At 44.7% G+C, this 21,121-nt stretch overlaps 1 protein-coding gene across 1 annotated transcript in view; it reads left to right on the forward strand.

The window, feature by feature from the left end:
- AOAH (acyloxyacyl hydrolase) overlaps positions 1–16,488 on the forward strand; it is an 81,971-nt gene extending 65,483 nt beyond the window's left edge. The window contains exons 16-21 of the mRNA XM_075495435.1: positions 993–1,165; positions 3,963–4,021; positions 4,102–4,161; positions 5,766–5,862; positions 9,655–9,731; positions 16,027–16,488. Coding sequence (XP_075351550.1) covers positions 993–1,165; positions 3,963–4,021; positions 4,102–4,161; positions 5,766–5,862; positions 9,655–9,731; positions 16,027–16,155 — 595 coding nt within the window. The 3' untranslated portion in view covers positions 16,156–16,488. The remainder of the gene's footprint in view (positions 1–992; positions 1,166–3,962; positions 4,022–4,101; positions 4,162–5,765; positions 5,863–9,654; positions 9,732–16,026) is intronic.
- Positions 16,489–21,121: the final 4,633 nt, after the last annotated feature.

Consider the following 21,121-nt stretch of genomic DNA (forward strand, 5'->3'; position numbering starts at 1 on the left):
ACCAATGTGGTCATAGTCTGCTTCATGGCTCTGATTCGCCTCTCTGCACTGTAAATAAAGACTAACTCATTTGCAAACTATGGAATAAAACCAGCAGGAGAGCTAAGGCTTTTTCCTTTATGGAGGTGTACTGGGTCTTGGTTAGGATGGAGTTAATTTTCTTCATAGCAGCTCCTATGGTGCTGTGTTTTAGATTTATGACCAAAACAATGCTGATAACACACTTTTTCAGCTGTTCCTGAGTAGTGTTTGCACAGCATTGGGGCCTTCTCCATTTCTCACTCTGCTCCCCCACCTCCCCCCCCCCCCCCCCCCCCCCCCCCCCCCCCCAAATAGATTGGGGGTGCTCAAGAGGTTGGGGAGGGGACACAACTGGGCAGATGACCCAAACTGACCAAAGGGGTAGTCCATGCCATGTAACGTCATGCTCAGCCATAAAAAGGGAGAGGAGGGGATTTTAGGGAGGTTAGCCATCTTTTGCTCAGGAACTGGCTGGGCATCGGTCTTCCAATGGGACGTGACGAGTGATTGACTTTGCATCACTTCTTTTGCTTGCTTTCTCTCTTCTTCTACTTCTCCTTCGCTTGTTGAACAATAACTTTTTTTTTTATCTTGACCTCCAAGTTTTCTTGCTTTTACTCTTCCTTTGCTCTTCCCCTGTCTCACTGGGGGTGGGGGGTAAGCGAGAGAGAGGCTGTGTAATGCTTAGCTGCCCACCGGCGTTAACCCACAGCAGGAGGCCACTCTACAAAAAAAGGATGCATCTGTTTTTAGCAGGGAGAAGGGTTACACCGAGGGAGGTTTCTATATCACTTCTGATTTTGGCAATAACAATGAGAGCCTAAAACGCATAGCATCCTTTTTATAAGCTTTTATTTAGCTAACTTAATGTGGAAGAACAGCAAAGAAGAAAATGTCACTGTTTCAGGTGCCTTTTGGGGGGCACAGTGTTACCCGACACAATGTCCTGTTGGCATCCTCTTCTTCTGCAGGAACCCTGACACGCTGGCTCACATGACTACACCCAAAGAAATGCTCTCCAACGTGGTGCAAACTCTGCGATACCTGGACTCCCGTCTTCCAAACGGCAGCCACGTGATTTTAACAGGCTTGGTAGACGGCCGCTTTCTCTGGGATAACCTGCATGACAGATACCATCCTCTAGGTAAATATGAGATGTTGTGTGGTCCTCCTGGTTATCTGCCTGTTCGTGTTGCCTTCTCTCCCTGAATAATTTATGAATTTATTGACAATTTCAAGAAAACCTGATGGAGTGGAGGAGATCTGAGAAACATGAGACAGATACTGGCTATGCAGTAGGACAGCTAGCTTACCATCCCCAGCGTAGGACAGGGCAGCTAGAGGGCAGATCCCTAACCCGCCTTGTGCCCCCCCAAGCTGGACCCTCTCAGCTCCAAACTAGGCTCAATACATGCTGTAGACGTGGAAACAATGTGTTCTGCCTCAGCATTGGCCCAAAATTTTGGCCAGCCTGCCTGCACTTCATCCTGGCGGTTGTTATCGGTGGAGCTGGACATGTGGTGAACACCTCCACTCACTGACTGGTGGATGTCTTGGTAAAACTGGATGTGAACCAGGACAGAAGATTAAGTCAGGGGTTTGCAAAAGACTGGTTAGATATTAGAGAAATAAATTTTCCGCAAGGGCTGGGTGCCTGCCACCTCCTACCCTACCTACAGGTGTGACGATTGATACCTCACACCACGTGCAGGCATGTTTTGGGGCATTCCCTCAGAGTGCAATTGCCATGAGGTGCTTTGGGGCAGTGTTTTCAGAGATTTGGAGGCTGCCTTTGGGAACCTGTCATCTCAGACCATGCATGAAACCCTACATCTGACTGTCAACAGACCACTTGCTCCTTGGCTTCATCCTGTGCCAAGCAGCAAGGGGGAACATCGTCACAGGGGCCTGCATTCACACGCAATGACATGTGACATCCTTGGTTAGTCTGATGGCCGTGGCTCTGGGGTCAGTATGGAAACATTTCCCTGGGGACATGGGCGGTTGTGGGGTAGGGAAGCTTGGAAGCTGGTTGCAGAACCCCTTCTCTACAAATTCATACCACCCTGCAGTGGATGAAGAAGGTGAAATATTTTATGCAGGTAGCAAAGAAATATAAAACAGCTAAAGTAAGTCTCTTGGTCTCCAGTCAAATGTGTGTACAAGGAACCATCATGGCCATTCTGCTGTTGAATTTTAGACCAAAAGCATGTTCTTCTTTTTATTTGGGTAAAGGAAGCTCTTTTGCATCTGAACAAGTGGAAGGTTGTTGCCATCTTATTTCTCATCACTAAAGAGAGAGAGAAGGTAAATCACATCATTAAAATGGTAGATTACATCTTCAGATTATTTTGGCAACCACTGGGTTCTAGAGCTTTCAGCAGACTCTGTGCTGTGGTTTCCCCAAGGTTCTCCAATCACTGCCAGTGGCCCCACAGCTTCTGCATTATCTACTACAGGTTATTCTACCCCTCAAAAGTACTTGCCTCTTCTCAGGAAGTCTGAGGTCTCCATTTCTATTCCTGATACCTTGTTACATTTTCCTGTAATAAGCACTATACTACTATCAAGTGAAAGCAGAAAAAAAAAAAATAAAGGAAAAATCTTGTCTCTTTCAGGGCAGGGGGAGCCTGTGATAATTATTTTGTAGTCACATTAAATATATTTCTTCCCTTGAGTGCATGTTTATCACAGGGACTGTTCCTCTACTGGGTATCTAATTATCAGAGACAACACGTAGCATTTTTTGGCACAAGCCAAATCAGGCATGATTAGCTATAGGACCAGTCAGAAATTTTTCAGAGGGGCTGATTTGCCTTGGAGGGACCCAATTAATCCTAAGCAACGCATTTTGTAGCAAGAGATCACTTCTGGCAGATCCTCCAACGGGTTGCGAGCAGGTTTCCCCACTTGGCTGCCAGTCAGGTGCGACCAGATGTTGGTCTGGCTTTCTGCTGAATCCCTGGGCCCCCCTGACAGCCCATCCCAGGGCCCGATGCTTTCAGGCTACATGGGTCTGGGACATCCCCATTATCCGGGAGTGACACTAGATCTTTGAGGTCCCCATCTTTTGCTCCTCAGGCAGCTGATACTGCTGCTGGTGTGGGCAGCTGTGAGATAGGCAGGAATCACATCTATATCAGGGAGCCGCTGCAAAGCTACCTGAGGAGCCCATTTCACTTGGGAGAGATCATACTTTGCAGTTCCCAGAACAACAACAAAATTTTCATATTTCAGCACTGCGAAAATAACGCATAAAATCATTTCCCAATGATGGGATGATCAGTGTGCTACAAACTCAGAGAACTGAGTGGCCATTTAATTTCCATTTTGGTTGTAGCTACCGAAAAAGCAAAAAGGTCGAGAAAATGGGTAATTTTCTTGGCAAGTCAGGCTATTGCATAGCGCAGTGAATTTTAGGGAACGTCAGCTGGGTGTTTGACTTGGTGCTTGAATTTGCTCACCCACACAAGCACATCCACTTCCCTCCGTGACAGCAAAATTGTTCCTCCCTTTTAAGGCTAACCTCTCCGAGGTAAATGCGAAGCTCAGAGTATATACAGTCACCTCCAGTCTTCCCTTTGGCTTTGCAACCCCTGCATTTGTTTGGAGGGTGAGAGACAAGTTAATGGATAAAATATCAGCCACGCACCTGGGAGATTGGCACAGGCAGTCTGACTAACCCCGCGTGAGAGACGAATCGCCCGTGAAAGGCCGGAGAGGGATGCGGGAGAAGAGAAAGCGGCTCCGCGTGCTGTGGGGACACAGGCGCCTTAGCAGGAAGGGTGCGTCCGTGCCACCTCTGTTGCACCCCGGCCGTGGGGGGTCCCGGGGTGCCTCTCCCCGCCAAGGGGTCTAATGCATGGGGATGCACAGACCTGCAAAATGAAGTTACGTTTGGCCATCAGGCACATGAAGTTTCCCCCCTCTGTGCTTTGCAGGACAGCTGAACAAGGACGTCACGTACAGTCAACTTTATTCTTTCCTCGACTGCCTCCAGGTAAGGTCTCCGGCTGTAGCTTACAAGCCCCCAATTCCTCTCGGTCCGCTGCTAAAGCCCTGCTCCCCGTGCCTGCCCAGGTGAGCCCCTGCCGTGGCTGGCTGACCCCCAACGAGACCCTCAGGAATTTGACCTCGGAGGTAAGTCTCAACGAGGCTGCAACGGGCCCGTCCTCTTGCACAGACGCTCTTCCAGTTTGTCCCTGCGTCTGAGGAGATAAGCCTAATATCTCAAAGGCAAGACATCAGCACACTTTTTTCTTCCAAAGGCAGGGACATGATGCGGAAACGTCTGTACCCATCCTTTCAAATGCCTCTCAGGCTCTGGGAGGCAGCATGGTTAACTTAAGGGATTTGTAAATGTATTCCCTTTCCAGCCTCTCAGCTGCCCAAATTTATTCTCAAGGGATGCGATCTCCCTGAGAAAAAACTGTTCGGGTTCATGTTCTATAAGGAGAAAATGTACCTGATAAGAAAGAAAAGGCTTGTGAATCAAGGAGCTGTGAGTATGAAAAGCCAACTGCATAGATTTCGCTGGCAGTGGGAGCAGGCTCCGAGAGCAAGAGCCTTACCCCGTCTTCATTTGGGATTTGTGCTAATCTTCCTCAGACACATTTCTGTGGACTTAATCGCCAGATGGTGTGACCAAGGAGCATCCAGGCTCAGTGCAGGAATGGGAACAGACAGAACAGAGATGTCTTAAAACTCACCCTAAAAATCTGGCTGCAGAAGTGAATGTCACATAAATCAGCCACTTATTCCCTTATGGTACAAGCTGATTTTTAATCCCAGCAACCCCCTGCAGCCATGTAAGAGAGCCAGTAACCAAATATCTTCAAAGGTGTCATCGCTGTGTATAGTTGTATTAATGTTTGCATTCACTAAACAAAAAATATGGCCTTAATTTCACCAAGGCTTACATATGTGTTTCATTTTATGTCCTGTCCCTCTTGACTGCAGAGAAGGCAATTAAGCACATTCCTAAATCTTTGCAGGATTGCAGCTTATATATTCATATCAACAATACAGGACATACAGTACACGTAACTTCTGTCCATGAACAATTCATATGTCTGCAGGGTATGAATTAATCTTCTTTCTGAGCCCCTGTCTGAAACTAATTGTCTATGTTATCATCCAAACTGCACAATTTAAATATTTAGGAGATCCTGATCTCTGTTACGGCTGTAGAAATCACGCTGGATATATCAGTTAGGTAGATGCTCAATGGAGGTAATTTACTCTGCTGAAAGTAAGTGCAGAATTTGGTCTGGATAGATAAGTGTTAGCACCCACAACACAATAACGGGAAGGATAATGGGAAAGGAGAACGTTTTTCCTGTAGAAAAGTTTCAGTTTTCTTTAAGAGGAATGAAAATGACTGGGCTGCCACCCATCGAGAGGCCTCCAGAACCAAGAAATTCAGAATATTTGTATAGATGTAGAGACACTACTACAAGAGGTCCCCAGTAAAATAATCATATGCTGTATTAAACTTATTACTTCAGCTGAGGCCTCAGTGCAACCTGCAATGACATATTGCACGGTGAGCTGGGTAGCCCAAGGGCTACTGGTGCTCCTGCAAGTCTATGTTATGATGAAGAACCCCATTTCACCTCCTTTCCTCCAGCTAAAAGGGCAATGTTAGCTTTCAAATTCCTGACCGCACATTGTTGGCAGAGCTGAATCCATGCAAAGCAGCGTGAGTAGCAATGAGTCGTCATTAAATCGCTTGATTTTTGCAGAGAGCTTTACAACTTTCCAATGTCCTGAAAGAAATAGCGAGATCTGAGAAATTTGCCAACTTTGATATTTTCTACATGGATTTCCCACTGAGACAAAGTAAGTTGCTTTTTTCCTGTCTTTCTCATGAAGCATTTAGTGAAGTGCTGGGCTGCTAATATGCTCCTCATATTTGAGCTCTGTACTGGGAGAAGGGCAGCACAGCCAGCCAGCCTAGGTGACCCTGCTGGCAGGACTGGGGCCAAGGGGGGGGACCCTTAATGCCATCTCCTGGCTTCCCTGCTTGGGGTAACCGCGGACCTCTGCCGAGATGAGACCCCATCACCAGCCTGGGGGCCACAACCTCCCCGCTGCTCCCGGCTGCCGGCACCCACAACCCCGCTGCGCAGCACACTGGCCATTTGGGTCGCAGGGGGTGTCGGTGGCGAGGTGACAGGGACAGCAGATGAGCCGCTGCTAAAAATGCCTCCTGCTTGTCCACTGCAGCTTCTCAGGCTGATGAAGAAAAAAAGAAATCTCAAACCTATCTTGGTCCATAAGATTTGGTTTTATTTTTGGTCATTGCTCTTATAGGGGGGTCATCTAGGCTGGAGATGTCATATCTGCAATGGTGAAGGTGGTCTTCATGAGCTGTAGTGTACTACATCCCTGACCAGCCTTCACATTGCCTCCTCTGGGACGAGCAGTGCCTCAGGAAGGAGAACTTTTCTCAGCCAGTTTTCCTGCCTGAATAACACAGCCACCCTCTCTTAACTCACTGTTTTCAAAAGTAGAAGCGCCTCTCCCAGGAGGAACGGGCTTCTTTCCTATGCTTCCTTAAGCTTCTATATAATACTGTAACTTTTGACTGGAAGAGCTTACAAAACTCGTCCTTCTGTGATCTTAAGTGACATTAGGTAAGCGCATTACCAAAATCACTTCCTTCTGCAACTGACACTTAAAAAAAGAACCAGAAACGTTTCCTTATGACTGTGAACATGAGTGGACGGTGTCCTTGTGGGGCTGGGGACAGATGCCTGTCCCCTAGATCCCTCTCAGCTCCACTTCCCTTGCGAGATGTGCATGGGTCCAGCTTGAGGCATCACCCAGCATCAGCCCAGCTCCATCACAAGGAGAAACACTCTCACTCTTTCTTTTTAAAAAAAGAGTCAGCATGGTGTTAGGGACTGAGGTGGACAACATATTCAAGTAGTAAGATAGTGATGGGAAAGTGGGAAAACAGCTTTTTCCCTGTATCCAGCCTGAGACTCCCATGTTTCAAGTTATGCCCGTTGTCTCTCACCCTCGCATTGTGCACTGCTGTGAAGAGACTTGCCCCATTCTCATCACCTCCCCGTAGGCTCTTCCCCAGGGTGGACCATCCCCGTCCCTCAGCCTCTGTTCACAAGGCAGGAGCTCCAGCCCTGGCCACCTGGGGGTCCTCCCCAATAGCATGAATTCTTACATTCCAAAAATAGTGTATAATAATTGGAAACCCCCCCTGATCTGCATTTCCTTGTTTTTATATTCACATAGAGAGGTAGTTCCGTGTTGGTCCTTCTTGAAAAATTTTGCCTGGGGACTATATTTTAAATCTCAGCATGCAGACAGCTAAAACCAGAGCCATGAAGGGACAGAAGCACCCTGACAATACTTCAAAGTGTACATCTCTAACACCTCTCCCCATCGGTGCCTGGCTGTCCTTGGAAGCACCAAGCTGCCAAGGCACCTAAGATTATTGCAAAAATCTCATTTGCAGCCAAATCCTTTCAAAATTCACAACTTATTTTATCCTATATGACCCAATTCAGGAAGCCGGTTCCGGGTCTCATGCAGACCATACGGAGGAGCAGGTAAAGAAGGGAGGATGAGAGAGGGAGTCTTTCTGTCCAAAACTTTATCTCAGAGAGGTGGGATCCACTGTCAAGTTCAATATTGTAGCACAGAGTTTCAGGATGTCCAAGTCTCTTTGTGGCTTTTGCCTCAGCTACTTAATATTTAACAAGTCATTAGGATGTGGAACAAACTACCTGCTGGGTAGGCAAATTACTTTAATAAGTTAAATGACTAACTTTAGGTAATTTATTTGCTTTCACGAAAAGAAACATCTTAATATAATTTGCTGTTCTTGATTACATCGCGTTAAATAAATGAGGTAAACAAAATCACATATGCACATACAACCATCAGCTCTGAAAGACACTTTGCAAAGTTTCCTGCAGCCCTGGAGCCAACAATTCGAGCTTGCCATCAGGAAAGCTGTCAGTTCGTGAGTGTACTCAAAAGCCAGCTAAGGCTGCTGACCTACTTTTCTGGTCTCTTTCTGAAGCAAGCGCAAATCCTCCCCTAAACTCTCCAGACATCAAATATTTAGCAGTGGTTGCACACTGCAATGAGTACATTGATTTGAGGCTGGCCTGGGTATATATATACATAGCAGCTCCCAGCTTTCTTGGAGTAAAATTTGAGTATATTAGCATTTATTCTAGATTTAGACGGACATTCAAGCTCAGATGTTGCCTTTGGCTGAAGAACTTAGTGGTTCCTTTAAGAAGCGGTGCAGTAGATAGGGGGATAGGGGTTGCTTATTTTGGCTTTTTCTTCGTGTGGATGGGAGCAAGCTCTAGTCTAGCCAAGGCGATAGGCAAACTCTGGACATACTCGGCAGGTATTTCTTCAACTGCTCTAGGATTTTTGGAGGTCAAGTATAATGGTCCAAATTCACCTATCTTGATATAAACCTTACGTATCTTACTTACTCCTCTGCTATTTCTGGCAGTGGAAGAGTAGTCCCTCTACAAAGTAAAATACAATACACAGCCTTATACTCAATGTATAACATCATATATAAGGGGTTAGGCAAGCTCACTCTGTGCGTCTGTATGAGCGCTCTGTGGTGTAATCTAAGGTGAATATGTGTTGTGCCCCACATATTGCAAATTTGAAACAAAGCTCCAAGCCCTGTGTCTTGAAAACAGGTTACTTTGGGTGTTGACGAAAGCACCTCAAGTAGGTTTCTATAGTCTAGGCCGGAATATCGCCCTTCTGTGAACTCAAGGCTAGTATGGGGACCCAGACATCCCTTTTTGACACAATAGCCAGGGTCCAACAAACAGCGGTGAGTCTAGGTCAAAATTGTGGTGCTTGAATGGAGAACATTTTCCTCCTGACAGGATGCCTGCATAATGCTATTAAGATTTCTTAATCTGTCATTATAAAAGAAATTATTGAATTTACAGTCTGTTAATGCCATATCCACTAGTCCCATGTTTGATCACTCCACAGCCCTTTTGAAGAGAGAAAGCTTTTTACTTCTCTAATGGCTCTGGGGCTTACAGCACAGCATCATTTGCATTGAATGTCATGCTTATGTAATTCAAAAGGTTATTTTGTCGGAGTTGAAAAAGAGCACTCAGAAGAGAAGTAACTGAAAATGACAGTCTATTCCTGCAGACATCAGCCCATGCGAATATTGTGTTACCATCTCTTTCTCTAAAAAGCACTGTTTTCTTTATCTCTTTTATTTTTTTGCACTGCTGAAGATGCAACTAAAATGGGAAATGCAAAAGTATTAAATCAGTATTAAATAATTTACAGCCTTACTTGCTACAGCATCCGTCTTAGTTGGAAGGGAAAGTGAATTGTTTTACGATCATTTACGTTCAAAACGCTTCCTTGCGTAAACATCGCGGAGAAAAGAAAATTAACAATAAAGGCTTAAATACTGCCCCAAGGAAAGGGGATTGTGCACAATATTGGCTCTGGCAACTTTATATGAATTATCATAATCTTCATGCAGAGCCATCGTGTGCTTAAAAATACCGGCGGCCCTTTGAGGAAGCGGGGGGTACATCTGCAGGCAGGCGCCCGCGTGCTCACCGGTGATAACCCCTCTGCTTACGTTGTTCGCAGCGGCCGAGGAGTGGCGGAAGATGGGAGGCGAGCCCTGGCAGCTGATCGAACCAGTGGATGGCTTCCACCCCAACCAGGTAAAAACCTGGCCCCGGGAGACAGGCGGGATGCCAGTGCCTGCCGCTGCCCGAGTCGGACCACTGCGGGCATGCGGGCTTGGGGGATTTCTCTTTTAAAAGAGATGATGGATTTAGCCCCAGAGCAGATGTCCCCCTTTGCAGAGACAGGCGGGATGCCTGCACTCTGCTCTAACTCCTGCAAGGTCTTCTGCTGCTTTCTTTCACCCATTGACCAGTACCCTGGCCAAACAGGCCTTAAACCGCAAAACCAGATGCTTGCCGCAGAGGCTGGCTACCTGCCTGCTCAAACACGCACGGGAGTGTTGCAGGATCGGGGCAGTGGGGAGGCACTGGGAAGACCCGAGAGGCCCCCTCCAGCCCAGCCCAGCCCAGCCCAGCCGCTGCCCTTGCCCCAGCCCTGCAGCCTCAGCCTCTGAGGCCAGCGGTCCTCAGAGGAACAAAGCTTTCTTTTTGAAGCTATACATTTAAATTGCTTTATGCTCTGCGGCTACATATTATGAAGAAGTCTTCTCCCACTTGCTTGGCCTCCAAGGACGGGTGACAGGGGGAGGTTTACAGTCAGAAATAAATGAAAGGGAAGGAGAAGCAGCTGCTCCGCTGTAAGTCCTTGCTTGGGTTCGCTAACCGAGTGCGAGGTTGCCTGGTTCCCACTGCATTCGCTTTCAAAGTACTTTTTTCCGACTCTCAAAAACGCTTGGAGAGACCATGTTCTGCAATCAAAGTCAATTGCTTTTCTATACACTAGCTTCAGCTTTCAAACACGTACACAAAGCAAAGCAGCAGCCAGTCTTCCCTATACCGCCCTGAGAAAAACCGCGCAAGCTGAAATCCGGCGCGCAGCCTGCAGCAGCAATGGCTCACGCCGGCGGGCACAGCCTGGCCGGGGCTCTCCTGCCGCCGCACCACGCTCGGCCCCACCCGCTAAGTCAACACGGGGCGGTGGGCAGGTCCCAAAACCAAAAACCACTCCTGTTTGCCGTGCTTTTCAATCTTGGCTCTTCCGAGCAAGAATTAGGCTGGGCTAAATTACGAGGGGACAAATTGCGGGAGGTGGACGAGATGGAGAGGGACAGCAACAACAGAGCTGATTGGGCTCTGCCCGGCAGCAGCAGTGGCTGCTTTCCATCCCATATACTTGGCAATGGGTCCAGAAGTGTCTTGCTACCTGCTGCTATGAGGGAAACATGCCCTCCAAGCAGCCAGCTGCACTCCCAACATCCCTGCCCTGCCCAGGGGCACCGGTCTGGGCGGCGGCTGGGAGGAGGAGGACTGATGTTCCTCGGTGATGTTTTTGTGGTGCATGCCAAGGGTACCAGCATGTACCTGGTACCAATGGTACCAGGGTACCAGCCCTGTGCCATGGCCAGAGCAGTTTGGAGAAAGCTGTTGTTGTCTAGGGCACCACTGCCTTCCTCCGTGTTCCTGGCTGCATGCTCTCTTCCACCCCACCACGACCGAGCCATGCAAGCGAAACCCACCATGCCGCCCAGCCACCGGCAGTGCCGCTTGGCAGCTCCCCCTGCTCAGAAGCACAGGGTGAATTTATGGACCAGTTTTATGATGTGAGCTAACACCCCACATATATTCACCCCCACATCCCCATCACCAAATAACCCAATGCGATGCTGTCCAGCACGCTGGGAAGGAGCAGTCCATGGAGAAGCACTTCAACAAGCGTGCATTGCAAGCACTGATGGATTCCAACATTTCAGCAGCTTCCCCATTGACTGTGCTGTCAGTTCAGCCAGGGGAAACCTGCATGGGGAAGTCCAAATGCAAAATATGTGCTTGAGTTGCTATCTTTGACACCCGTGCCAGTCAGCTGGAGCAATACAGTGGCTTGCTTAGCCTTGCCAAGTCAAAAGAGCCTCCTGTTCGAAGGGGGACTCCTTCATAGCAGAAATTCCTGCCTACTACCAAGCAGTACCAGGAGATAGCTGCATGAAAGTATGAGCTCGCAGCCTGGGGATGTGGAGAAAGCGTGTCTGGATTTTTTGCTGCAGGCTTTTTGCGAGGAAGCAATTAGAGAAAACTTGGCAAATGAAATAAGAGTGAAAACAGTGATGAAATGAACCCCTTTCCCAGCCCTGCCATCTGGGGAAACTGTGCAATACGAAGAGTCTGGAGTGAAGAAGAAAAGGTCTTTGCTTTATTTTTATGTCTTACCCTGAGGCTGGCCTGAGGCTTCTTATAACCCCCAGCAACAGGCCACCGAGGGACTCACGCTCGCTGGATTACAGCTTTTCATCCAGGCTCTTGCCCACATCCCGTATCCCACCAGCAGCTGGAAGGTAGCACAGAGCTGAAGGCAGCAAGTATTTATCTTAAAGGGATCCTGCCTAAGCCAAGAGAAAATTACAAAAGGGCATTGAAGGGCAGCTGCAAACCTACTCGCAGCCCCGGAGTGCCAAGCTGCAGGATCTGGCCGAAAGCTGCCGTATTTCACTCCCTCTGGACCTGGCATCCTGCAGCGGTTATGATCTTCCCCTCCTGCTGTTAGGATGACGTTAATGCTTTTATAGGTACATTTTCCCTTACAGTCAAGGTGCCAGCTGTAGATATGCCTCACTTCAAGTGAGTTATTGCCCTTCTAGGATTTATTAATTAGCCTTATCCAAACATCCGCCGCTTTAAATCCTTTTTTTCTTTTCCTGCTAGTATACGGAAGTCTGTTATCAACATACCACTATTTGGACTGAGACGTAGCACTCTGCTCCGAAAGGGTGGCTCTCAATAAAAAGAAGGGGAAGCGTGAGCAGAGAGTGATATTTAAGAGGATGCTTGAGAGACATGATAAACAATTCACTCCCTCCTCATACTAGTTTTATTTAAAGTTTTACTTTATACTGACGTGAATGCCTCTGGCCAGGTACAGCTTTCATAGCATATAGAGCTGCCTAGGGGGAGAGGATTGATGCCGTACAGCTCGTCAAGTGAATGGGGGCTCTTACTTCAATCTCTGCAGCTATTCCCCACGCCTCACGTACAGCTTGACTAATGAACACGATGCATAAGACCTAGCCTGGGCATTTCTACTGAATTTTCTCTCTGAAGATCTCGAAGCACTTGACAAATATTCACAAATTTTTTTAATTGAGCAGCACTCCAAGGAAAGCATAAACATTGTAGCTCTTGCCTTCAGATGCAGAGAAGCTTTGGAGTTTGGGATAGAAGAACTGCAGTGCCCCTCTCTGCCAAGGGTGAGCTGGAAGGGTACCCCGATCCCTAGTCGTTATGATACAGCAGTGGGCAGGATAAGCCGGTGTCTGATGTCAGCCCCTGGCTTTCACTTGCATTTATCTGCTGTCTCTTTCATGAAAAAAGATAATCTGCTGGTATAAACATGGCAGAAGCAGGTGTCGGCATGTATGTCTAATAGTCCAGCAGTCCGGCCATGCAGGAGAGACGTGGAAGAGAACGGAACCTTCCTAACTGAGAGTTGCATACTTATCATTGCAAGGAGAAGGAAAAGAAAATAAGAAAAAAAGGCAAGACTCCCTTTGTCCCATTAGAGCTAGTCTGTTTTTTCATGCATTGTAAAAAGGCTAGGTTAGGACACTCAGGCAGGAAAAACTAGCCCCCATAGCCTGCACTCCAGGCAGTATTTTGTATTTTAAAACCCTTGAAAGAAGGGATAAACACCAAGTGCTCATTTGTTTAGCCAGTCCCAGAACTACATTCCCTTACTGCAAATTTCTTGGGGAGGAAGGGGGTTTTTCTGCATGTTTACCTGTTGCAAAAGAGAAGGATGCAAACAAGACACTCATTCTTGGCATAACTGCATTCCTCTTAAGTTTCAAAGCTAAAATTGGGCTCCATGAGGTTTTTTTCCAAAACACCCAGCTCAGGCCATAGGTGGGGGAAATTCGCACCATTTACTTTTGACACCTAAAAGCAAAATGCATCACTCAGTCCTCCTAAGTTCCCTCTAGAGCTGTCTCTGAGACCCCATTCCTCGAAGTCCGGCTCGGTTGTCCTTGGAAGAAATCTGACTTTCTCTTCCCATTGACTATAGTGGAAGCCCAGGGACTTTTTTTCTGCATCTCTCCCTTACTCTGAAATCTCACTGCAAACTGTTCTGAGTGCCAGATGGCTTCAAGGACATTACTTCTCTCTAGAACAGCTGATTGCTTTGTTTGGATGACAGGGCCATGCATTTCAACAGGATCCTGCATAAATGGCTTCGTTTCTCGCTTTTATGAAGTTACCAGGGAGAACGCAAAAGCCCTGAGCATCACAAACTGGAACCTGAGACGCTTGGAAGATTCTTAATGTTTATGTACAGGCAGGAAAGCACAGCTTGAGCATGATTAGCTTCTCCCTTTTCTCTTTCCTTAAGACATAGCAAAGCACGTTCCAGCCAGAAAAAAAAAAGAGAAAAAGCTGAAGTGACACATATCAGATTAGCTGGGCATTTACACCTTGCTGAGAGGCATGCCCATTGCCAGTTTGGTGCAGAAGGAGGAAACAGATAGCCAGAAGCTGCTGAAAAAACACAGCTCCCTGCCAGGCGTGGTCACTCAGGGCTCTATCAGGAATGGGTAATATCTCCTTTAAAAAAATTGCATAGAGGTTGTCCTCACAAAAAATTAATTGCAAAAAACGTATTAATTGTAGCAGATTTCAAAGCACAAGAGCTTTGGAATTTAAAAAAGACCTATAAGAAAAGTGATTTTTTGAATCATGAACCCTCTCTGCACCACACTACTCATTCAGAGTAAATTACCGAAATCATCAGGACCACGTGAAATGATGTCCTAGGCAGGACCTACATAATTTAGGGCAGTCTAAGCACATACACCTTAAAGAGCAGTGAACAGTAGTCTGAACACTGTAGAGCATACCTCTGGTGATACTTTTGCAGAGGATCCACCATGCAAAAATAGTAGGGTTTATTAAACAAACAAATCAACCAACCCACCCTGCAAAAAAACATATGGAAGGCTTAGGGACTCGTGAAGGAGGTTTGCAGACTACCATGCCAGAGTGGACCGCCCTGACAGAGACAGGTCTCAGCCCTCTGGCAGCCACAGGGTGTCCCAGAATAACCATGTTTAGTCACATTAGAAATGTTGACCAGGAGAAAACACGCTATTGCACAATCTCCCCATCCCTCTCCCCTGCCCCAATTCTTCTGTCAGCTTAATAAGACCTCAAGTGGCCAGAGTCTAAGAGCTTCCACACCACCAAAAGCATCTCTTCCTACATTAGATCTGAATAAGAGAAAGTTGTTGTCTCCTGGCCCATCATTACAGCTTCGTTCAAAAAGCACAGGATTTAAAAAGTGCATAAAAATTCTCCAAAGGCTCCGGTCTGTTCCCAAACTCTGAAACATCAGTATTCAAATAGTTTGATTCCATAAACCCACCTTAGCCCTTAATAAAAAGGCTTTGTTCACCCTATTTAAGCCTCAAAATTATAATCCATGTCGGAGTTGAGTTTTAGGATTGAAAGTAAAGTTACCATATAAGCAGAATATAATTGTGGGTCAGAAATTAAAACAAAAATGCATTAGCAGGGTGTAAAAACTTGATTAAAGGAGAATCAGGCTGTCCTCCCTTCCCTTTTCTCCTACCCCAGTGCTTTTCACCCTGGCTATATAGCGAATACAACTTCTCTTCAGTGCGTGATTTCTAGGGCAAAAACTCTATGAAAGCTAGAGTGGTTCTGATAGCCAGGAGAAAAGCTATTTTACCGCTTCTGCAGGTCTCATGGAAAAAAGCTCTGAAGACAGCCAACAGCAGGTGTGAACTTAGAGCATCAGAGCTGGGTAGTTTTGAACCTAGATATAATTGGGCCTCTTTTTCTTCAACACCCATGGTTGCCTTACAGGATAGCAGAGAGAATATTTATTAGAAGTATCAGAGGCGTTTAGGAACATGAATTCCTTTGGACTTGCAAGAGTTTTATGCATTATACCCAAGCAGTGCTTTTGAAATACTTTCAAAATGTTTTAGGGCAGGAGGGGAGGAAATCAGACTCTAGGGATTTTGAATAGAAGTTTATGGACCAGGCATCATAGGCATCAGGAAGCAGTTGAAGACTATCATTAGACCAAATAACTGGTCAGGGAGACGCAGATATATAGTCAGTCCTCACCTTATTTTTACTGTTCAGAAGGATTTTTCCCCATTCAAGCAGCTGGAATGGCATATTTTCTTTGGTTAGAGGTTATGGTGCATCACGTGGTTATGCAGGGGAGTCTTCTTTATGGGGGGGTCTCCTAAGTGCTGGCGTGAAACAGCTACATTATAGAGGCACAAGAAATTGGTAGTATTTGTGCTGTTTGCAGATTGCTGCAGCCCTTGGAACAAGCATTACCTGGCAGAAGGCGCTACGCGAATGGCCTCAAGTGCTTGGAAAGGAGAATCCATTCAACGACCAGATTGAAGCTATATTCAAAGATCAAGGTGGACACTGACTTCCAAACTGCCGGAGCCCTGACGCGGTTTATGGTGGTGCTTCCCAGTGCATTCCACAAAACAAGATGATTAAAGACACACACACAGAAAGGGGAAGGACAAGCTATCAGAGCTAGTAGCAGTGGACATAACGTAACAGCATTCTTTTCAGTCTTGTATCTCACCTGCACAAGTAGGCTATGCTTTTTCTATGGAGCTACAAAAATTAAAATCAAAGGATACCTGCCAGCTAGACCACTTATTCTACTGGTTTGCAAATCCATACAATTTTTTCCATATATAGCAAACTCCTAGCCCTACCTTATTTCCCCCCCCCCCCGCAGAACATTATTTGTGGGCTTTCCATTTGTACTGTTTCAATAGTTAATCTGATCCCAAAAGGGAAGGGGGGGGAACCCCCAAACTCATTATGTTGCTATAAATTGTGCATATGTAATTACCCTGACTGTCAATACATTATTTAGCTGCTATTTGCTTATTAAAATGTGCCAGGAATAACAAGGCACTAGAATTTTGATTTGCCTGGCAGCATTAGTGCAGGCTGACTGAGCACAGGTTCTCTTCTCCCCTATTAACAAGACAGTAACTTGACAACCCTTCATGTATTTAAAACAGGTTGCTTTTTCAAGCTTTAATACATCTTTGCTCTTTTGCTTCCTAACAAATGTGATATATACCCAGTCCTGTACTTTTTACAGGCATGACCCAGGGAATCATTGAAGATACTGGGCAGCCCTTACCTGCTCTATTTCATACGCAGAATGTTGAGAATTAATAGTAGTTTTTTCACCAGCTTATCTGATGCTCTTTGCAAAGTAAACAAACAGACATATATATATATATATATATATATACACACACACACACACAAATTAGGGACAGCTCTACCCTACTCGCAGCCCTGCTGGTGATGAAGGGATCAGACAGCAAAAATGTCACTAATTATACATAGAAAAAAATCTGGTAAATAGAAAGTGTTAACGTGGCATGACTAAAACCCATCCAGATTAGCCAAAGCTCAGGTAGACTTGCTCTGCTCTTCATTCCGAATGCATACCATGCGCAAGGCTGCGTCACCCATGAGCCGGCTCTTAGGCTGCGGTCCAAACTAAAGGAGGTGGCCTGGTCTTGTGTGGACCTTAGCCCACTGGCCACAGCTGTCGGAGCTGTATCTGCCTAGTATGTTGAACAGGCAGAAGATGACTTGCTAATGCTATTTCGACTGAAGCACGTATTATTGCTATCTTAGATCCTCTTCCTTTTTTTAAAGTACAGTCAATGCCACATCTTTTATTAAGAGAGAAATTCCTTTGGGACAACTGCTAACATTTAAGGAAATATTCAAGTCACCTACTTTAGGAAACCAAAAGGGAATACATTCCTTAATTGAATGATACTTACTAATAAGGCCCCAATTCATTCAAGGCATTGAGATGTTACCAAAATATCCAGTCTCCCAAGAAACAGTTTCAACTATTTAGCAATAGAAGGGAATCTACCTGCTTCCTGTACAAATTCTCTCCACCAAACAGCGTAACATTAGATGCATACTGGCCAGGTAGGACACCTTCTAACTATTTTTTATTACCTATTCAGGTTTCCCATCTTTCATTAAAAACAACACAAGGACAGAAACAAGTGCATCCACATGGTTTACTATAGACCAAGTACAGCATAGACAATAATTATAGAATATCAAATAATTTCCTCCACACCAAAATACAGAAATGTAGCAATTATAAGGGGGAAGGGAACAGTATGTGTTTAGAAGCCAAATTTTCAGGCAATCTCATTGCAAATTATTGTATTTCATTTGAGGTTGGGATTTAATAACACCAATTAGGCGTTTTACAAGCTAGTAAAACTGAAATTTCCTCAGCTAAAATAAGCTTCATTGCCCAGAGCAAAGCATTTTCCATTTATAGACTTTCTTATTAGTGAACATCTTGAATTTCTGAACAACGGAAGAAAAGCTTTCTTATAAAATTAGAACAGCATCTTCTCAATCAAAGACGACCCAAAAGCCCCATAGCTGAACCCCAAAGCAAAGCTCTCCGATTTGCCCAGTACAATTGCTCTGTGCTTGACCAGGGGTCTCCGAGGGACTTGATGAAATGGGCTTGCCACTGGCTGAAGGAGCACTAACCAAACCTCATGTCCTCATGCCTCAGAGGCGAGCTCTGCAGTTCAGAATTAGGCCGTATGCAGAAGCTTGATTTGTAACTAATGCAGTAACTATTTGCAAATAAAGATGAATTTTGGGTTTATTAAGCCACCAGCTTTTACAACCACTATGTCTCTCCATTATTTCAAAGAATGCAAAAACCAGCTGAAGATCTGCACCCCCAACCATCAATCACTTACCAGTACCATTCTAAAAATAAGTGTCCTATATTTAAACAAATGCTTCTGAAAAAGCTTATTCTAAAGCAGTAACAAACGATGAATCCTAGTCTATTCTGTTTAACTGTCTCCTGGTGCTTAAATCTAAAGTTGAAGGTGACAAATGCACAGGGAAGAGAGAAATAAACAGGAAAAAAGAAAAAGTTTCTCTTGGAAAACTAAGTATAGTTCCATGAAATTCAAAGTTTATAGCAGTACAGATTTCTAGAAGGAATGGTCTATCAAGGCCTTTTTAGAGCATGTGAATACAGGGGGAATTATGTCACTGACTCGTTCCAACACACTGCAAGTGGGAAGGGGTTTTTTTGATGTTATTCTGTCAAACTGTTTTTACAAAACTTAAAGCTTGTTTGAAATCAGACAGTAAAAACTATTTTTTAGATATAAAACAAATAGCTTCAGATAGCTATAGATGAATTCACATAGTCTGGCCTCTTCCAAAAGGATCCACTACAAACATGAAAATATATGTTTGCTAACATTTTCAAAAAAATTTTCCATGGCTCACCTGTGGAAGAGCAAGGGAATGCGGGAGGGGGGGGAGGTACACAGCAGTGCAAGCCAGTCAAGCTGTAAATGCAGGCTTGCTGCTAAGCTAGCATCACACGCTTCTGCTGGCTGCAGTACTGCACGTCATCGCCCCTGACAGCTTGTACCTAGAACTCACCATCCAGGTCAGCTTTTCTAACTTACATCACCTGTTACACTTTATACCTTTCCTTGATGAGGATAATTTTTCATCTTGGGCAATGAACAAACACAGATTAGTTTCTACAATGGATAATAGCCCAATTAGCCTAAATAAAAATAGGTCATTCCCTTAGATATATCCAGTTCCATTCTTAACACCTTTCTATGGACTCATTTCATAGTTTTATATCTAATGATTTTTATTAACATCCATTTGGAAGTTTAAGTAGACAGCCTAAGGTGGATCCACAGGTGAAATTTGCTCTTCCACTGTCCATGTTGTATTGCTAGTCTGCTGCTGTGTCTCCATCACAAGAGACAAGAACCATCTCCTCTCCATACTTGATGAGCTGCTGGTCTCTAGCAGCCTCTACATTCATATACGTTCCAACCAGTTCATGGTAACTGCCTGCAGACAATCTGGCCTCCCGCTACAAAGTTTGGTGCTAGCTACCCCTGAGGCATTGCATTATCTTCTCGAATCAAGCAGTATTTTGGGATACACATACTGAATAGAATCCTTTCTCAAATATTGTGTGGAGTCCAGCTTTTCTTCTTCAGTCTACAAACTAGTATCTCAAATGCATAGATGACATTATGAAAAAAAACATAAAGTGTTTTATTCTTTATTTTAAATGAATAAAATAAATCTCAATACATAGTTTGGAAATATTTAAAGACATCAGAAAAAGAAAACCAGATTTAAAAGCAAAAGTACAAAAGCGGCAGGATGAAAACAGTATAAGCTAACAGAATTTAGTGTTTAGAGTTGTGAATATAACAGCAATAGCAATTTTAAGTATTCCACTATTGCATTCACAATTGTGAAGTAATAAGATAGCATTTCACTAAGCCCAGTGAAGAGCTGTGAAAATTGCAAGTTTTAACTGAATAGTTTTGCAGTTTTAATGATGGGTCTGAAGTAACATTTTTATCTGCATTTATGGACACATCTATGAGGAGGAAGATGACCCATACTTTTGGCCAGCAGAGTATTAGTTGGTACATAGCAGCTTTGTAGTGTCTTATTAAAAAAAAAATAAAAAGCACTTTTACAACCTATTCCTGGTTCTCAAATGGAGAATTCTAGCTTGTACAAACCATGAGTCCCAGCCCAGGAAATACTGACGTATACAATCCTAAAGCTAATTTTTTTCTGTTTTGTTTTTTCTTTTTTATTATAGCAGTCCTAACAAAAATATTCAAGACCTTACATTTCTATCAAAGTGCAATATACTGCATACATAATTCCACACCTGTAAACCATATAGGATACATGCCATGCACTTAGCCATACCAGTTTGTATGAGAAATTGCAAAAGAAGTATGCATATACTGTGCATGTCTTTTGTTCTGACCACAAGGAGACTGTGCAAGCAAGAAATGTCTATATTGCATGTTGTAGAGTAAAATTTACTAGTAACTTCTATGCCTGATCATTAAAAAAACCCGACAAGCCCTCCAATATTAAATCTTGTGCTTCGGCACCATCCTTGTTAGAGAACTCTGAGCTACTGTTTCTTTCGGGGAGCTGAGTTATCTAGTAAGCTTGTTTTTTCACCAGCTTGCCCTCCCCCCCCTTCCTGCCCTGAAGTGTGATTTCCTGCAATAATTTAGTTGTTTAAAGAAAAGAATGTACTTAGCTAAAAGACTTCCAAAAAAGGAGTTACATAAATATTTAGCATGTTTAGAAACAGCTAATTGCTTCCTACCATACTCAAAAGCTAGGAAGCAAGAGAGTTTTAAAATTCTTAAAGTGAAATAAAAATACTGCATAACATAGTCCTGTATAATGTTACCTACTCTTTCAAATTTAAAGCATAAGTGATCCAGAGGACTTCCCACATTTTCATTTAAGTTATTTTTTTGTGT

The sequence above is a fragment of the Mycteria americana genome, chromosome 2, assembly GCF_035582795.1.
Source record: "Mycteria americana isolate JAX WOST 10 ecotype Jacksonville Zoo and Gardens chromosome 2, USCA_MyAme_1.0, whole genome shotgun sequence".
Taxonomy (NCBI): Eukaryota; Metazoa; Chordata; class Aves; order Ciconiiformes; family Ciconiidae; genus Mycteria; species Mycteria americana.